The 18,749-nt window shown below is 31.6% G+C and overlaps 2 protein-coding genes and 1 non-coding gene across 5 annotated transcripts; 2 read left to right on the top strand and 1 right to left on the bottom strand.

The window, feature by feature from the left end:
- Nucleotides 1-3,634, bottom strand: LOC123918667 (transcription factor bHLH122). Of its 3 annotated transcripts, none has more exons than XM_045970783.1 (7): nucleotides 3,309-3,634; nucleotides 2,351-2,966; nucleotides 1,393-1,724; nucleotides 1,121-1,294; nucleotides 652-717; nucleotides 480-548; nucleotides 1-269 (listed from the first exon to the last, which is right to left on the bottom strand). In XM_045970783.1, the coding sequence occupies exons 2-7, from the start codon at nucleotides 2,955-2,957 to the stop codon at nucleotides 222-224; spliced, it is 1,296 nt and encodes a 431-aa protein (XP_045826739.1). In that variant the 5' UTR covers nucleotides 2,958-2,966; nucleotides 3,309-3,634; the 3' UTR covers nucleotides 1-221. The 3 variants fall into 3 exon arrangements, with proteins under 3 accessions (XP_045826739.1, XP_045826738.1, XP_045826737.1); XM_045970782.1 differs by having other exon boundaries at nucleotides 1,390-1,724; nucleotides 3,305-3,617; XM_045970781.1 differs by having other exon boundaries at nucleotides 1,390-1,724; nucleotides 3,309-3,616.
- A 7,900-nt stretch (nucleotides 3,635-11,534) lies between these two features.
- On the top strand, nucleotides 11,535-11,617 carry TRNAL-UAA. Its single transcript has one exon. It is a non-coding gene; the product is annotated as a tRNA-Leu (tRNA).
- Nucleotides 11,618-16,620: 5,003 nt separating this feature from the next.
- Nucleotides 16,621-17,972, top strand: LOC123916458 (DNA damage-repair/toleration protein DRT100-like). The gene has a single exon (XM_045967921.1). The coding sequence runs from the start codon at nucleotides 16,676-16,678 to the stop codon at nucleotides 17,777-17,779; it is 1,104 nt and encodes a 367-aa protein (XP_045823877.1). The 5' UTR covers nucleotides 16,621-16,675; the 3' UTR covers nucleotides 17,780-17,972.
- Nucleotides 17,973-18,749: the final 777 nt, after the last annotated feature.

Genomic DNA, 18,749 nt, shown 5'->3' on the forward strand with positions numbered 1-18,749 from the left:
CATCAACAAATTATATATGATCTTATAAAAGTCAACTTTTATGAGCGCATTCCCTTACCACATTTCCTAACAAACCATAGAAAAAGTGGCTACATAATAATAACAATAACAAAATATTATTATATTAGAAAATTAAGCTGCTTTAATTTCTAGACCAAATTATTACAACAAAATCTGTACAAAAAACTTTGATTATTTTATCATCATTTCCTTCTTTTCCCTTATCGCTTGTGTGAACATGTGCACTTAGCTCGATTGTCTGATAGAGTCTATACAAAAGAATATACATTATAGATCAGATACATTAGTTATTCAATAAGTCTAAAAAGTGAATTTTTGCTTATAATTGAGACCAGATTAGTATATATATTTATAGAAAGAAAGAACAAAAATGAGCAACAGAATGTGTAATAATGTATGAATAATTATGACATATATTGTTTGAAACTTGTAGAGATTGGTCAAATATTTGAACATACCTCAACTTGATTTTGTAGGTCTTTAATGTACTCAACAGCCAAGTCCAACATATCTGATGTGTTTGTTTGCTGCAAATGGAGAGATACAATGTTTGGTGTATTAGTTAAGGTAGCTACAATCTACATACGTATAAGGTTGGTAAGTGTGCCACAAGTCAAACAAAATCCTTACCTTATCCATGTTTGGCACAAGATCTTGTAGTTTCCTCATTCGTTCACTAATTTTAGTTCTTCTAACCTGAAAGTCAATTCACAGAGAGGTAAGAAAATGAATTTCGTGAAGTAAATGAGTCGTGTTGTTTAGTTTTTAATCTCAATTGTCTGATCTCAAATTAATGACTGATATTTAAAACTGATTTTGTTAGTGATGTTTAAACCATCTGATCTGAGATTAACGGTTGAGAACACTAGCTGCGTGTAAACGCGTGTGTTTTTTCTACAACAGGGAATTTGGATCTGGTAAGGTAGCCGTTAAAAAACAAACTCCATCGTGGACGACAATTATTTGTCAATAAGTAAAGATCTTGTGCAAGATTATACAGAAAATAAGTGATTTAAAAAAAAATTAAAAAAAAAAAAATCAGATTGTCTATCTTAGAATCAAGAAATAAGGTGCAAGTGAAAAACAAAATAATATATACCCTTTCTGCAATGCTTCTCGGGTGAGTGGCGCAGCCGCGTTTGGCGCGAATTTTGCACGGAACAGAATCCGAGAACTGCAAAAACTTCTCAATGGCTGCTAACTCCGCCGTAGTATTCGGCAAACTCATCTGATGAGCCAAAGGAGTAGTAGGAGGCTGGCCTCCTGTTTCATTCTGATCATCAATGCAACAAAAACATATCAATAGTGATAAACTATTCACAATATGTTACATTTAATAACCAAATTCCAATAGTACTATTGTCCTACTACCTTAGTTTCAGCTGGATTTAAACCTGCAGAAAATGGTTTTACATCATCATCATCTCGGAATCTTTTTAGACCGGTAATATTGTCAGCTATCATTGCAGTATCTTCCCATGTAGTACCTAAGGGGAAACCCGGGATAAAATCGTTACCCCGGGTTTCGGCAAAACCTTCAGGTTCAGGATTATTTTGTGGAATGCTACTATTCCCAATTTCAGCTCCTAACACTGAGGTGTAGTTGGAAGCATTCTTTAACCTTACTGCAGAAGAAAACTTTGCTTCTTTGCTAGTACTATTAGCAGCTCCCATAGATCCTATGCCTCTCATAGCATTAAATCCTGCCAATCAGGCTAGCTAGCATCATTATGACAAACTATTCATAATGTAAAAAATATATATAATTGGCGTAAATATTAAGCCTATTAGGATTTCTAATTAACTTATTTCTATCACACTTTCATCAAATTCTATCCATTTTCCAGTTTGGATTGACAGTCAGTTCAGTTTGACAGAATCACCATGACAGGCAGTTTGACAGAATCACGATGACAGGCTCATTTAAAGCTCAAAGTGCAGCTTTTACTAATTATACATGTCATATCGTAATTCTGTCAAACTCACGCTTATCGAGTATTTGGATCAACAATGAATTCAGCAAAATCGCAATAAATCACATTGATTTTGACAAAAGCTACACTTTAGAGATTCAACAAAATCACACCGCAATTTCACTAAGTCTCTACTAGTATAATAATAACACACTTTGCCTATGTTTGGTATTATGGTGATATGTCTGTGATTTCACAAAAGCTTACAGTATCTTCTGTCACAGTGGATTGCTGTGATTATGATGTATATACCAAACATACGCTTAAAGCTATTAAATAAAGTGTTCTTTTTTTTTTCCAAGATGAAAAAAAAAAGGTGAAATAAAAAAGAAAAGGAAAAGAGTTTGAAAATATACCAGTTTCAATGTTAATGTTTGAAAACAATCCAGCAGGTGAACTACCATGTCTAATAAGATTAGCTCTACCAGTCTTCATTTGATTTGGCAAAGGTGGTCTTCCAGAACTTTGGTAAAAATTTTGAGGAACATTAGAACCATAACTATTCATATTACTTTGTGTTCTTTGAAGCTGTTGGAGATCCATAGTTTCATTATTATTATTATTATTATTATTATTATTATTCATTGATGACATAGTTTGAGATTGTTGATCAATCTCTTCCTTCACTATAGGAAGTTGTTGTTGAACACTTGATAGATTCTGAGTCAGTGAATCATCTACAACAGCAACAGAAGCAGTAGCAGAAACAGAAACACTTTCAGCATCACCACCACCGCCACTTCCACTACCACTAAGACTATTCATAAACCGTGCAAAAACTCTTTCTGTTTCAGGACTTGAAGGTCTATTGAAAAGATGCTCATAGAATTCTTTATCAATAATATTCGAAAAATAAGAACTTGGTGCAGATTTAAACCTTGTTAACCCTGAATTCATCTGTTGTTGATGATGATTTTGATGATCTAGAAACATAGTTGGATGCTGCTGAAGATCTGACTCCATTTTTTTTTCCTGTAAAAATTTGATCTTTATTCAAATTTTCAACACAAACAATTTCTAAGATCTAATAAAAATTAATTATAAACAAAACCCACATAGGAAATTAATCTATTTCACTAGGAAATTAAGTTTTTCAGCTTAAGTTCTTCAAAATCAGAAAGTGATAAAAGGGGGTGTAAAAAGTAAAACAAAAACGACAAGAAAAGTATATGAATTTTTTTGTGTTGTGGTTTCTATCACTAGCATCAAAACAAACGGCAAACCGTTTAACAGTGACAAGACAGGAACAAAAACAACGTAGACAAAGAACATGAACTATGATTATGATTATGAATACACACACAAAAAAATTACCTCTTTGTATTTTAGCACCGAACTATTGCAACAAAAAAAAATTGGTTTAATGTTGCGTGTAGTGATGAGAGTGGTGGTGAAGAAATGAAGAAACCTCTATAGGAAGGTTGAAGATAAAAAAAGAATGAAAATGAATATAAAATAGCATTGGATTTTGTTGCTGTGGAGGTGCAGCCAATGAGGAGTGAACAGAGTGACAATTCCAGCTTTCAGATTTGTTGTGTGTTTTCAGATACTGTAATTTACTAGAATACCCTTGAGATAGTATGAGTGGAACGTGGCACAGGGAAAGTATTTCTGAAGAGGGAAAGAAAGAACAGAGATTAATCCTATATTTAGAAGTAAAGAGGTTTGGTTTTGTTAAATTGGGAAGGATACGAGGTGAAATTACTTTATTGCCATACTCATTATTATCTTACACAGTAAACAACTGTTGTACTGCTGCAGCATAGCTTTTCTGATTCAGATCACGAGTTGAGTAGTGGTCTTCAATACTAAATGCACCCATTAATAAAGGTTTCGATCAATTAATATAGAATTTTCATATCATAAACGGATAATCAGTTGCGTCGCTAACTTTTTTTAATCCAACTTTAAGGCCCAATTTATGAAGGAAACAACTCATCACGAAGTTTATTGTCATCACATGTAGGCCGAAAGATTACAGTCTTACGAATATTTAAATCAAGGCTCAATATTGGGTTCGTTTGTCAAATGATATCAAGTGTTTTAGTCACCTCTCATGGCTTATCTGCAACAGTCTCATCATTAAGAAACCAAATATGGAGAAGAAGCTTGCAATTGTCTCTGATATTGTGAATTAGAGGGTATAACACGTGAGCGAAAAAGAGTGGCCTCAACGGATTGCCTTGTTGCACTCGACTGAATGACATGATATATTCGTCCCCAAGATACAACCTTGTTGTTTGACCATAAAGAAACTCAACCCACAAATAAATATATATATGGACATCTCACCCTCACCTCACGCAGTAGCGTCGACTTGTCTAGCATCTTGAATGTATTTGAGAAATCTATTGTCAACTTTAACCACAAGGGGAGCTTTAGAAAACTTGGTGGTCAGCACAAAAGAAAAAATACACTTTAGCCAGCCTCGCACCTTGACCACAAATTTTTCGTGAGAACTTTTATATATTGACAAAAAGAAACTTGATAACGGTCACTTATGTGACTTTTGTGACAGACCGCAACAATGACAGTAACTATGTTGAGCTAGTCTCAACAAATCGTGTGTTGTATTTTGACATATGCCCCAAAAATTAATCATTGTTGGCTGATGTTCGTGCACATTTAGAATTTTTTACACCACATACTTAAAAAATTTATGATATCCACCATTCGTGAAAATAGGGGTAAAACATATTTCATCATTATATGCAAGTGCGGCTTTCAAGTAGTTCTTTTTGTCGATTTCTTCCTTCTCGTTGAACCTTTTTGTGTTTTCTCCAAAAAAATTGAATTTATGTTATCTCTTGTTCCGCTTCAATGAGAGAAATTTTGCATTACATTGAAGTTGATCCTTAGTACGATATCGAGTTTCCAACAAAAATATTGCATTTAATATTGAAATATCACTTATTTTGAATTTTTTTTTTGTAAATCAGTCACTCATTTTGTGATGGAAATAATATATTTTCAATTAGAACAGGAAAATAATATATTTTGCATTAACCCTTTGATTTTGATTTGATTCTCACAAAAAATGATTATGATAATTTGGAATTCAGCTTGAAAATAAATAAAGTCTAAATAATAATCATTTCTCCTAAGAACCAAAATCAATTTTTTTTTTCAGATGACATATCTTAAGAAGAACTCGTTAATTATTTAAGTTCAACATGATTAAGAATATCATTTTTCAATGGTTAAGATAATGAAATAAACATTATCGTGCGTTTAAAAATACTCCCTCCACTTTCAAATATAAGCAAAAGTTTTCTTTCTAAGTTCATTGAATCATTTATCTATTTGGTCTAAAATGTAGACCAAATACATAAATGACTCAATGAACCTAAAAAGATAACATTTTCAAATATTTGAGACCATAGGGTAATTCCATAAAGATAACTTATCTTTTAGCTATTAAGGATATTATTAAAATGATCGATGCTCAAATTATGGATTTTTTTTTTTTCACATTTATAATGTGTAAATTTAGTCACTAGAATGAAAAAATAAATAAATAAATGAAGTCACATGCAGTCTAATGCAGTCTAATCCGGATTTGGATTATCTACATTTGATCTCCTTGGATTCATCTACATTCAAGCAAAAAATTAATTAAGAAAGAGAAAATATTGCATATATATCTAAATGCATTTATGTGTGTTGTAATGACAAAAATACCCTATAATTTTGCCTAAATATAAGAAATGCAGTGCATGTGTGTGTTTGGTAAATCCAATAGGCTAGGTTATAGCTTATTGGGCTAACTTATAAGCATTTTTGATATGCTATTTCAAGTAACATTTAGGCTTATAGCTTATAGATTTTTATATTTTGTTCAATTTTTGTCCTTATTATTTTCATTTATTATTTTTTTATTTTTTTAAAATATAATAAGTACTCACTAAGTATATATTTTTATGTTATTTTGATGATCAAACTCATAATCTAGAACGTACTACTCAAACCCATTATCACTTAGTGACTTCAAAACACTTTAAGTTTATTATACTAATTTTTAACTATAAGCTATCTATAGTTTATTCTAGCAAAGAGAGCCTAAGTAGTACTAATTAATAGATGATGTGGTATTTTTTTGTTTGGTAAGTGATGGTTTTTTTTTTGACGAAAGGTAAGTGATGTTGGGAATAGGATTTATCTTTTATATTATAAGCTTGTATACACAAGCAAACCTTGAACCCTAATTTGTTTACCCGCAACCCTTCAGTGCAAGGCAATATTTCCAACTACTATGGCAAGTATACCAATTGTGATTAAAATTATGTGCAATAATTGATAAGCACCATCAATTTTAAAAGTATATCATATCAAAATTATTGTTGACTATATTATTCATCACGAAATATTTTTATGACTTTCCTGATCAATGATTTTTTTCTACCGGATCATAAATTTAGAGAATAATTATCATGTGAGATTTGGAAAGTTATTATCACGTGTGATTTGGAAATTTATTATCAAACTCAATTCTGCTAAATCAATTTTTTTTGCAATATAACCAAACACAATCATAGTCATGTCACTAATCACATTCATTATTTTGATTTTAACATTGCAAATTTAATATTAATCGATGATCAATTGATACAATATGCACTAGCAGATATTGAGATGATGTTAAGTAGTTGTGGGAAGAGTTTAAAATATTATCCTCTAAAGCCTAGAGCAAACACATCATTAGTTCCTGATGTACAAAATAGTTTAATACACGACGAATTGAATTATAACAGACAATCATTAGATGAGGAACATGTTAGATTGATGTCAACTATGACTTCAGAGCAACGTAAAGTATATGACACAATCATGACAAGAGTTAACGAAAACAAACCTGGTGTGTTTTTTCATTATGGTTATGGCGGTACATGGAAGACAGTTATTTGGAGGGTCATGTCAGCCGCATTACGCTCAAAAGATGAGATAGTTTTAACAGTTGTCTCAAGTGGGATCGCTGCATTGCTTATACCTGGCGGTAGAGCAACACATTCAAGGTTTTGTATTTCTCTAAACGTTGACGAGTTTTCAACATGTACCATAGTTCCTAAAAGCTCTTTGGCGCTATTAATACAAAAAGCAAAGCTCATTATATTGGATAATGATGCCCAAACACTGTTTCAAAGCTGTTGATCGGACTTTAAAAGATATTCTCAAGTTTGTTGATGAAAAAAATAAACACATTCTCTTAATTGGAAAAGTTGTTTTTGACGGAGATTTTAGACAAATTCTCAAGGCCAAAAGTTGTTCATGTTACTATTAATTCTCCGGGTCTTTGGAATTTTTGTGAAGTTTTAACATTGAGTAAAAACATGAGGCTTCTCGGTGGTGCTTCGAGTGCAGACGTTGAACAAAGTAGATTGTTTTCTGAATGGGTTTTGCGTGTTGGCGATGGAGAAATTGGAGATGACAATGACGATGATTTAGAACTTGACATTCCATCAGATTTATTGATTCCAAATTCAGGTGATCCTCTTGCTTCTATTGTTGAAAGCACCTATCCCCAATTTTTACAAAACATGAACGATATAACGTATTTCGAAAATAGAGCTATACTAGCTCCTAAAAATTCAATAGTCGACACAATAAATGATTATATGTCAGATTTAATTTCCTGGTGAAGAAAAAACATATTTGAGTTATGATACTCCACTCACACAAAATGTAGACGGTCAAACAGTGGATGATGTTCATACTCCCGAATTTTTGAACACGATTTCTACGTCAGAACTTTCAAATCACAAGTTGAGACTTAAAGTTTGAGTTCCAGTTAGGCTATTAAGGAATTTGAATAAAAAATTAGGATTATGCAATGAAACAAGACTTATTATTACGAGATTGAGAAAACGTGCTCTTGAAGGAAAATGTATTTCAGGAAGTAATATTGGTGATCATGTTTTCATACCTAGATTTTCTCTGACACCATCTGCCGTGAGAATTCCTTTTAAATTTCAACGGAGACAATTTCCTATAATGATTTCTTTTGCGATGACTATTAATAAGAGTCAGGGACAATCTTTAAAGCATGTTGGGATATATCTTCCGTCGCCAGTGTTTTCATATGGTCAGTTATATGTTGCAATTTCAAGAGTTACTTCTTCAAAAGGATTAAAAATATTGATCATCGATGACGACGGTGAAGATACGACTAAGACTTCGAATGTGGTCTATAAGGAAGTTTTCCGTAATATAACATAATTTTCTTTGTAAGAATATTTATCCAAAATTATTGTTGAACTATCGTTTAATGTTACTCAACATTTTCATATACCTTAAATTATTGTAATTATCATATCTTATTTAATTATTATATATTTTACAGCTAATCAGACTCGTGCACCGCACGGGTCGATGTACTAGTTAGATGTTAAAAAGGTGTATGAATGTATGTATGTATGAGGGTGGAAACGGAAAGAGAAAGGAAGAAATATTTCTCTGTTGTGGGGACCACCGGTGACACGAGGACGTCGTGGTCGTGCACGGAAATGGGTTGAGATTTGAGATTTGAGAATATATTAATTTTATTTTGCTTACAGAGAAAAAATAATTGTTTATTTAGTGCAAACATTGAAAATAATTTATTGGACACGAAGCCATACCTATTAGTTATTTTATTACATTACATAAAAACAATAGTTGAACATCTTTTATTTAAAAAACTATTGGAAGATAGGGGTTGACCCAATTAAAATTCTCCACCTATATTACATCACAGTACATGCAGTTGTAATGTTTTTGGCCTAACTTTTTAAAAAGTTAAAATTATAATAGTTTTTTTTAAAAAATATCATTTTCTAGTTTTCAAGAAAAATATGGAAATCATATTTTAAGAAAAAAATTAATCACTTATCATAATTTTAGATACAATTATCAACTTAAAAATGATGTAAATTTGAAAAGACGTCAGAATGACTTTAAAAAATAAAACCTTTAAAAATTTCTTTGGGACTTGAAATTTAGTTGAGTAAATCTTTATAAGAATTTAATTCAAAATTTCTAAACATTTTAAAATTATAAAAAATAATAATATAAGAATTTATAAACGGTTAAATGATACTCTATATACATTGTCCAAGTAAAATTATACCTTTTATATAGTATATATTTTTTTTATAAAATATGACGTCACAAATTTAAGAGTTTCAACTAAATGTAAAATAATTTTATATATAGTGAGTTTACATATATGTATTATTTTATAAAAATAATACATGATATTTTTTTGTGATACATAGACGAAATGACAAAATTATTATAATGTGCGCACACACAAGCGAAAGGAGTCGGAGTTCGAATCCCGATCATAGCGTTAAGCTTAACAATTTCGACATTTTTTTGTCAGTTAAGCTATAATTTGTGGACAGTACATAATATCTTCTGATATAGACCCGTGCTATCGCACGGTTCGTAATGTTACAACGATATATTTTTAAGTTATACTTTGGTGATCAAAATTGGTTGCAATTATAAATATTTGAATTGAAAGAAACAATTACATAGAACATATTTATATATCAGTCAAAATTTATCTAGTGTTTCTAAAAATAAAAAAATTATCCAGTGTAAAATAGTTTTTTTGAAATTTTTATTAGTAAGAACTTGTCTCGCATATGATAATTATTTTAAAATTTTTATCAGCAATAATTTATCCCATATATGATAGTTAAAATTTATATATTAGTTAGAATTTACCCCGTTTAGAATAGTTTTTTTGAAATTTTTATTAGTAAGAATTTGTCTCGCATATGATAATTATTTTGAATTTTTATCAGTGATAATTTGTCTCATATACAATAGCTAAAATATATATTTTTTTGAACAAGCTAGCTAAAATATATATATCAGTTAGAACGTAATAAAACATTGAATTTTAACATTTGAGTTCAAAATTTGAATTTCACAATGAGAGGGAAAGTGTGAAATATGTTAGTGGCTTAGATGGTTTAGTTAGAAAAAGTACTTTTCACTCAAAATGAGACAAATGACTCATGTGGCTTGGTTATGTTAACAAGTGGTAGTTTGAAAAAACACTTTTCCACTCATAATTCCTCAATTGGTTCACGTGACTTGGTTGGATGTCTACTTTTAGTTTAGTTACAAAATTTTTAGACACCAATTGTCCTTACATTGACACATGGCAGCAGCTTAAGCAAGGACATTTTGGAGTTTTTCAGAACAATTAACTTTCTTATATAGATTAGATCTTACTCGTTTGATTGATAACATTTTATGGGAAAATACACATATATAATTGTTATATTTCTTTGATATTTTATCCGTTTTAAAGTGAATGTCGTTTAAGATTTTTGTTATAGATTAAGAAATACGCTAATAATATTGTCAAAATACATGGCATTTTTATTAATTAACCTTATTAACTATTTGTGTGCTTCCTTTAAAATGTCGAGTAAAACCCTATACCTTAACTAGTAGTATTTATTACACATTTTTTTTCTCTCAATATATTTATATACTAGATGATTACTCGTGCGATGCACGGTTCTTATACGTTGTTTTATACTATAACATCAAAAAATTATTTGCATAGGTAATAATTTTAAAATCGAAACAATATGTATTATCAAAATAATAATAATAACAATAGAAATTATCTAAATGGGAAAAAATTGATATTGAAAAATAATAAGTTTTTTTGTATTATAAATCTCATTGGAGGATTCTGAGTTGGACAAACTACTTCATTATCGAATCTGTCATTTATATTAATTTGAAACATATTGGGACAAAGATAAACCAACTTAACTCGTACTCAAAATCGAATATGATAAAAATCACGCAAAGCATGCAAACCATCAGTAAATTTTATTTTATCTATTTTTTTTACTAACATTTCAAATTGAATTTTATTTGGATCAATCAAAAGAACGTGACAATGATTTTGCATACCAAAATTATCAGTAAATAGTCCTGACAATCGACCAACTCCCTATATGCACAAAGATTGAACAAAAGATTATCAGTAAAAGTATTAACTATTTTGTACCAAAAATAATAAATTGCACAAAAAAAAATTAAAATGAATGTAACCCAAAACAACAACAACAACAACAATAATAATAATAATAATAATAATAATAATAATAATAATAATAATAATAATAATAATAATAATAATAATAATTAGTACCACACATTAAATGAATGTAAGTGGGTGGTGTGGTTAAATGAAAGATTTTTACTGGTTTAAGTGGGTGATGTGGATTAGAGTTTAGATAGTCAATTGGACAAATATCTAAGATTTATATATATATATATATATATATATATATATATATATATATATATATATATATATATATATATATATATATATATGATTTAATGGGAGTCTTTAATTGTTAAATACTTCCTTCGTCCTAAAATATAAGTAAATATGAGTCAAAAAAACTTAATGTATTTAGTTAAAGATTTGAACCAAATACATTCATTTTTGTTGACTTACTTTTGCTTATATTTTAGGACGGATGAAGTACTATTTTAACATATTAAATAATATATAAATAAGCTGGTTTGCCCGAGAGGTTAAGGGGGAAGACTTAAGATCTTCTGCACATAAGTGCGCGTGGGTTCGAACCCCACAGCCAGCATTTTTAATTTAATTACTTTCAAAATACTATTTTTTTTTTTATATATATCAAAATATATATTTGATGTGCTTCACTTCTAATAATGTTGGCACTTTGGTTAATAGCATCTAGTGGAATAACAATCATTGTTGTGTCGTCCTTAATGTTGTTGACGGAGTTGTCTTAGAATTGGTTTATATGCCATCTATCAAGGCCTCATTTTTGCCAAAGACATGGTCGTATGTTTGCTAGTCTGATTCTTTACATTGTGTCAACATTATCAAAAGTCTCAATGTAGATTATAATTTTCATGTTGCATTGATTCAAGACATAAAGGAGTTGTTCTTAACTTTTTTCACAATGATGTTTCTCGTTGCCACATTCTTGAAGAGGGAAATCAATGCGCAGATTTCTTAACTAAGCTTAGAGCTTCATCGAATATTGATCTATTAATTTATGCTTCTCCTCTACAAGACATTGTTGATCGTCTTAAGGGTGACATGGATAGAAATTTCTCCTTTGAGAATATTTCCACGTTTCTATATTTAAAAACAAAATAGTTGTTACCAAATTGTAAACCATGATAACACACTTCAATAGAAAACACAACACTTATTCCCAACCAATTTGCATCCGCCCTCCAAAGAGTACAAAAAATATCACATTCAAAACATAAATGCTTGACTGTTTCATTAGTTCGACAACCTCCTAAGCAAAGTAGAGTATACAAATGAGACATTCCACTCCTCACCAAGTTATTCTTTGTTGATAATTTATTTTGAACTAGCATCCACACAAATATTTACACTTTCAACTGAATATAAAACTATTCCAAATCGTCTCCTTTTGCTCTAACCCTCTTTATTGTTCATCCTTGGTAGGTATGGCATTAATGGACGGGGCATAGATGGTTTTTATCCTCCACAAACCTATAAACTTCGGGTATTTTCATACTCATCCCAATTTTGAGCGGGAGATAAAAAGTTGAACCCAAACCCTTATCCGACAGAGTTTGGGTATCCCCAATGAATTTCAGATATCCCCGCCTGCCCCACCCCCACATGATCTTGAGTTGTATTTTTGGTATTTTTTTTTATTAAAAGTCAAAAAAATCATTCATGGTTTTTCTTTAAAAAAAAACTTGAGTGATTTTTTTCAATAAAAAACTGAATCACGGTTCGATTCTTTGCAACTACGATCGGGAGGAGGTTGAAACTTCTTGATGTAAGAACTGACCTGCGAACCAGGTTAAACCAATGGTGGAAAAAAAAACTGAACCAAATTGGAGTAAGCTTTTGATTTTTGTTTTTAAATACAACAATTGATGAACACGATGCCAAATCAAGAATCTCGTGGTCAAGGAAACAAATTAAAATAATTAAATCAATAAAAAAAAAGTTACAGTGACCATATAAAAGAAAAGGACACTAAAATCTTTTTTTTTTATATAATTATTTTTGAGTAAAAAGAATATTGTAATGTAGGAAGCATGTACGATCTTTATATATAGGGTCTTTTGGATGAATTTGTTTTTGGTGAATAGGGTACGAAGATTAACCTATTATTTTATTGTTCTCGTGAGTTTAAGTTAGTTGGTAGAGGTATTGTATTTTATATATAAGGGTTGAAGTTTGAATCTTAAACACTCTACTTATTCACCTTATGAATAAAATTTCTAGTCAATACACTAAATGACAAAAAAAAATAGTTATGCTAAACAAGGCTCTTAGAGACATTTCTTAAGCATACTAAAAAAAGGAAATGAGAGACACAATTAATGTTTGAAAGATAATTTTTTTATGTGTTACATGCATTGAATCCACAAATTTCAAGATAAGATTTTTTAATTTATAACCTTAACTTTAGTCAAAAAAAAATTATAACCTTAACTAGTGCCTTGGAGACGATGTTTAGCATTTTTCAAAAAAAAAAATTAAAAATTGTTTTATCTAAAAAGATACTAGAGGGTATTTATGGACCTATGCAAGCGGTGGTAAAGTAAAAGTGAAAATAAATTTTCTCTTTTCACAGTGTTGCTTTTCCACCTCTCATTTTTCTATTTTGCCCATGAATAAATATTTTCGAACGCATTTTCTGATTTTTTTTTTGTCGTAGGAAACACTTTGGAATGTGTTTTCCGAATTTAAACTATAAAAATTTCGGAAACGCATTCCGAAGTTTTTATACAAGAACAAAAAAGGAAAAATAAGGGGGGTAAAAAAGAAACACGGAAGGTGGGAAGAGAAAAATTCAAGAAATAATTACACCAAATTCAGATGAATAATGGGCCGGCCCGTGGAAATAATAAAGTCAAACTCTCCACTAAAGGAGCAGGTAGGGGTGCGGAAAGGACACCATATAACACTGTTCATAAATACTGTACTAATTTTGCGTAAAAAATAAATTAAAATACTGTAATTTTTTTAAATAGAAAATAATTATTAAAAATGGAAATGGAAACAGTAGAATTTATTTTAGAAGTAACAGAGTGACTCATTTAATTTTGTTCCTTCAAAATCATTTGATTGACCCAACTTAAATTTTACATATGCTTTGATATATATCATAGAAATTACTAGTACGTACTAATTAGGCCAATAAATTATTCAATCATATACATCGTCATCATGCATATATATATTTACAAAGACAATTCTATTCGTGATGATAAAATAGTTTGTAAGTTGGAACATGATGGTGTTTTATTCAGTGCACAGTGCCTATAAAATCTGTGTTAACAATGCAGATATCCAGGATAGACATGTGTAGTAGGCAGCTGAAATAAGATTTGGCGTGGCAAAACTTCCACAGAGAGTGGAGAATCTTCTTTGGAGAATTGGTTGTAATGTCTCACCAACGCGTATGCGTCTTAACAGTCGCGGTGTGCAATGTCCAGTTAACTATATGTTTGTAATTAAGAGGAAGAGGACATCGCCAAGTTTAATCAAACTGTATGCGAAAGAGCAAAGCATCTCCTCACAAGTTGGCAAAATGCTCAACAAATTCGATCTTTAATCAACACTCCACCGCCAAGTTCCCAACCAACAAGGTGGATTAAACCAGCTTCTGGGAGGCACAAGCGCAAAGTTGACACGCCCTTCTCATCCACTCTAAAAAAGGCGGGGATCACGATTGGTATGTTCATTAGAGACGATCAAAGAAGGTTTGCGACTGCTACAACTAAATGGATATATAGAACCTATTCTTGACGTGAAGATATTGGAGAAGCTATTGGACAAATGAATTGCAACTTCACCACATTGATTTCGAGATGTATTGCAAGAGGGTGGTGGATATATAGTACGTTTGTATTGCAAAAGAGCCTACAACTCTAATCTTGGAGCTATATATTTTCAATGATTGTAGGTTTATGTTAGCAACAAGTTTTGTGAAGTTTCACGTTAAGTTTATTAGGAAACAAATAAATAAAGTTGTTTATAAGTTAGCATAAGTAGTTTCATTGTTAGCTAGTTTTCATATATTGATCGATATATGACATGTATCTATGATATTATTATCAATGAAATGAGTTAAATAATTTCCCGTAAAAATAAATATAGAGAATTTTTGTGAGAGAATTCAAATTCAATAAAATGAATGATAGATAGAGATGATAGAGGAGTTTGGACTTTGGATCTCTCATTTTCTCCTCTTCCACTGCGACAAGAAAAACAAAATGAGTTCGAATCATCCCTTTTCCTCCTTAATTATTGTTAATCTCAGTCTCAACCACGTACCACTAACCTTGTCCCATGTTCAGCTATCCTATTTAAATCGTCAAAGAAAAAGCTATTATATCATTAAGTACTCCGTAGTGTTGTGATCAAATGGTAATGCTCAAGGCTTTATTGATCAAGCACACATTACTTATATAGGCAAAGCACCATATATAAGAAAATGGGCCAAAGTACATATTTGTATTGGGCTTAATGCTCATAAGGCCCAATGCCTAACACGTAGTTGACTTAAAATTTACCTCTCATTTCAAATTTTATTTATACACCAAATTTTCTACATTTGTTGCCCCTTGTTAATCATCACATTTATAAATATCGTTAATTCATTCGAATGGACGATATTAATTTAATTTGGAACTGATCGTGTAGATCAGGAGAATGCGACTGCACCGGCGTTCAAGGTGGTTGAGAGCGTTGAAGACGGTTGAAACCCCTGTTGGAGCGGAGGGGGTTGTGTACCTGCAGGCACTCCGACGCTCAAGTCAGTTGGTGTGTGAATAGGTTTTCTGTGTTAAAATATGCGTACCTTGTGAATGAAGTGGATTCACATATATATAGCCCTCAGCGCAGGGCCAAGGCCCTTGATGGCATTAATGGCCATCAAGTGACTGCCGGAAAACGGCTTGGAGCCTTGATGTGCAGTAAATGCTCATCATTCCGGTTAACGGCTGTTACGATACGCAAGAGTATCAGACCGTTGGAGAGTCGAGCAAGTCTCGCGGGCTCTTCATGGTAGGCTTGCTCGGGACGTATTTGTTCGACATCCTCTGGTGCTCGAGCATCTATGCTCGGCCCAGAACAGGAACCAAAATTGTGATTAAGATCACATAATTAGGAGTTTATTTTTATGAGAAGTAGAGAATTAATAAAAAAAAACTTTATAATATTAAAAAATTGTGGTAATCTCATTATAAATTAAAGTACATCTTCGTCCTAAAACATCAGATTCATTTATTAAAAAACTGTATCTTTTTAAATTTTTAATAAGTACAACGTTAATAGATTGATAAAAATATTTCAGTAAAAATATTATTCTCTCTTATTTACAGTATATATTTTTCTCAATCAGTGACTCGGTCAATTAGATAATTTATTTTTAAAAAATGAAATAAAAATTATTTGTTTTGAGAGCATCTTAATAAACTAGTACTACCCCAGTTGACTTAAACAAAACTCACAATTTAATAAATGATTTGAATATGAACAATGAAAGGGGCAAAATGGTCCAAACACCTCACTTAACAACACTATAAAACTACCAATATCAGATCCCAAACTTTCATGCATGCACACACACCCCTCGTCTTGCATTTTTACACCCCCCCTCTCTTCATAAACCACAATGTCTATGCTCTATTTTACACCACTAACGGTACTGTTACTGTTAGCCGTTACCACCACCGTCAACTCATGCCTTCCATCAGAACTTGCAGCACTAAATGCCTTCAAATCATCACTCCGTGAACCCAACACCGGCGTATTCAACTCATGGACCGGAACCGATTGTTGCCACAATTGGTTCGGCGTCTCTTGTGACGAAAACACCCGCCGTGTTGCCGACATAAACCTCCGTGCCGGTACTCTCTACACCACCTTTGAAAAAGCACACCGTCCTGGCTATATGACTGGTCAAATCTCGCCAGAGATTTGTAAACTAACTCAACTCTCCAGCATTATAATCACCGATTGGAACGGAATCTCCGGTGAGATTCCTCGTTGCATTTCATCTCTCTCTTTTCTCCGAATCATAGACCTTGCCGGAAACCGTATCTCCGGCACTCTTCCCTACGACATTGGAAAACTTCGACATCTTTCTCGTTTAAGCCTCGCTGATAACGTCATCACCGGTGGAATCCCACGCTCATTAACCAATATAACTAGTTTGACTCATCTCGACCTCCGTAATAATCGGATCTCAGGATCTATCCCACTGGGTTGTGGGAAACTTCAAAATTTGGCCCGAGCTTTATTAAGCGGTAATCAATTACATGGCCCCATCCCGAGTTCAATTTCTAAAATTTACCGTCTCTCGGATTTGGATCTTTCTAACAACCAATTATCTGGGTCCATTCCAGAATCATTGGGCCTAATGTCAGTTTTGGGAACCCTGAAGCTTGATACAAACAAGCTTTCGGGAATAATTCCAAAAAGCCTTTTAAGTTCGGGGATAAGTGATTTGAATTTAAGTCATAACATGTTGGAAGGTAACATACCCGATGGATTTGGGGGTAGGTCTTATTTTACTTCATTAGATTTTTCCTATAATAACCTCAAGGGTCCTCTACCTAAATCAATATCTTCAGCTTCTTACATAGGTTACCTGGATTTGAGCCATAATCATCTATGTGGTCCAATTCCTAAAGTTTTGGATAATCTTGATGCGTCGTCGTTTGAGTACAATGCTTGTCTTTGTGGAAAACCTCTCAAAGCTTGCAAAGTTAATTAATGTTTGTCATCAATGTGTCTGATTGGTTATTACTTTATTAATTTCCTCTCTTTTTTTATGTAATTTGATTTTGTAAAATAAAAAATAGAAGAAATTCATTGTAACGTTTGAGCACATGAGTGTCAGTTTGACATATTTTGCATGAATTTGAATTAATCCCATAACGCGTTAATGAATTATTACTCCACTCATATATTTGCTGTATCCCAAATAAGTGAACAATCATTTTTTTAGTACTAAATTTTTGTGTTATGTTGTTTTTCTCTATGGTGTTCTGATTGTAATTAATGCATGCATGTTATTTCCGCCCGATTATGTTTCAAAGACCTGGATTTCATGTGGTCGTGTTATTTATAGCCGTCCAATCAAAATCAGACCGTCATGATTTAAAAATTATATTTATCAATTGCATTTATTTAAACCGTCCGATTGTAATCAGATGGTTATGAAACGACTACACTGAAAAGTCGACTGCACCTAATCCATTTTTGTTTTAGAGCTTCTAAAACAAAACTAAAATGATTAGTTTCAAGTGGTTGATGAGTTTCATCAAATGACACATTGTTTTGGATAGTTTAAATTCAATTTCTGAATGAAACAATTTTTTGTCAGACTTTACTTATTTAGGTCGGAGTTTGAATTACTATACGACTCTTTTCTCTATATATAAAAAAAAAAAAACTAAACTAAACTATATAGACAAAAAATTACTACATGATGAATAAATTGAATCGAGGTTGACCACACTTAGCTTGCTTCAAATTTGAAATTGGCATGTCTTACATATTCATGAATTACCAACCCTAGCGAAATTGAACAATAAAATTTGAAAATTGTAGTTGTTTAATAATTTCTTAAATAATGCAACAACATGATGAATATTTTAATGTAGAGAAGATAACAGAATATATGGGGAGGAGATATGAATGGAGAAAAATGGTAGACACGACACATGTGAAATGGCAGTGAA

Source organism: Trifolium pratense, linkage group LG3, assembly GCF_020283565.1.
Source record: "Trifolium pratense cultivar HEN17-A07 linkage group LG3, ARS_RC_1.1, whole genome shotgun sequence".
In the NCBI taxonomy this organism is placed as follows: domain Eukaryota; kingdom Viridiplantae; phylum Streptophyta; class Magnoliopsida; order Fabales; family Fabaceae; genus Trifolium; species Trifolium pratense.

What these genes read in the sequence shown, in the direction of transcription:
- LOC123916458 (XM_045967921.1), top strand. Translation starts at nt 16,676, where the DNA reads ATGTCTATGCTCTATTTTACACCACTAACGGTACTGTTACTGTTAGCC.
- LOC123918667 (XM_045970782.1), bottom strand. Translation starts at nt 2,957, where the DNA reads ATGGAGTCAGATCTTCAGCAGCATCCAACTATGTTTCTAGATCATCAA. An exon ending in CGAGAAGCATTGCAGAAAGG is followed by an intron (nt 718 to 1,120) that starts GTATATATTATT and finishes ATTGACTTTCAG; the next exon opens with GTTAGAAGAACTAAAATTAG. An exon ending in TTGTGCCAAACATGGATAAG is followed by an intron (nt 549 to 651) that starts GTAAGGATTTTG and finishes CTCCATTTGCAG; the next exon opens with CAAACAAACACATCAGATAT.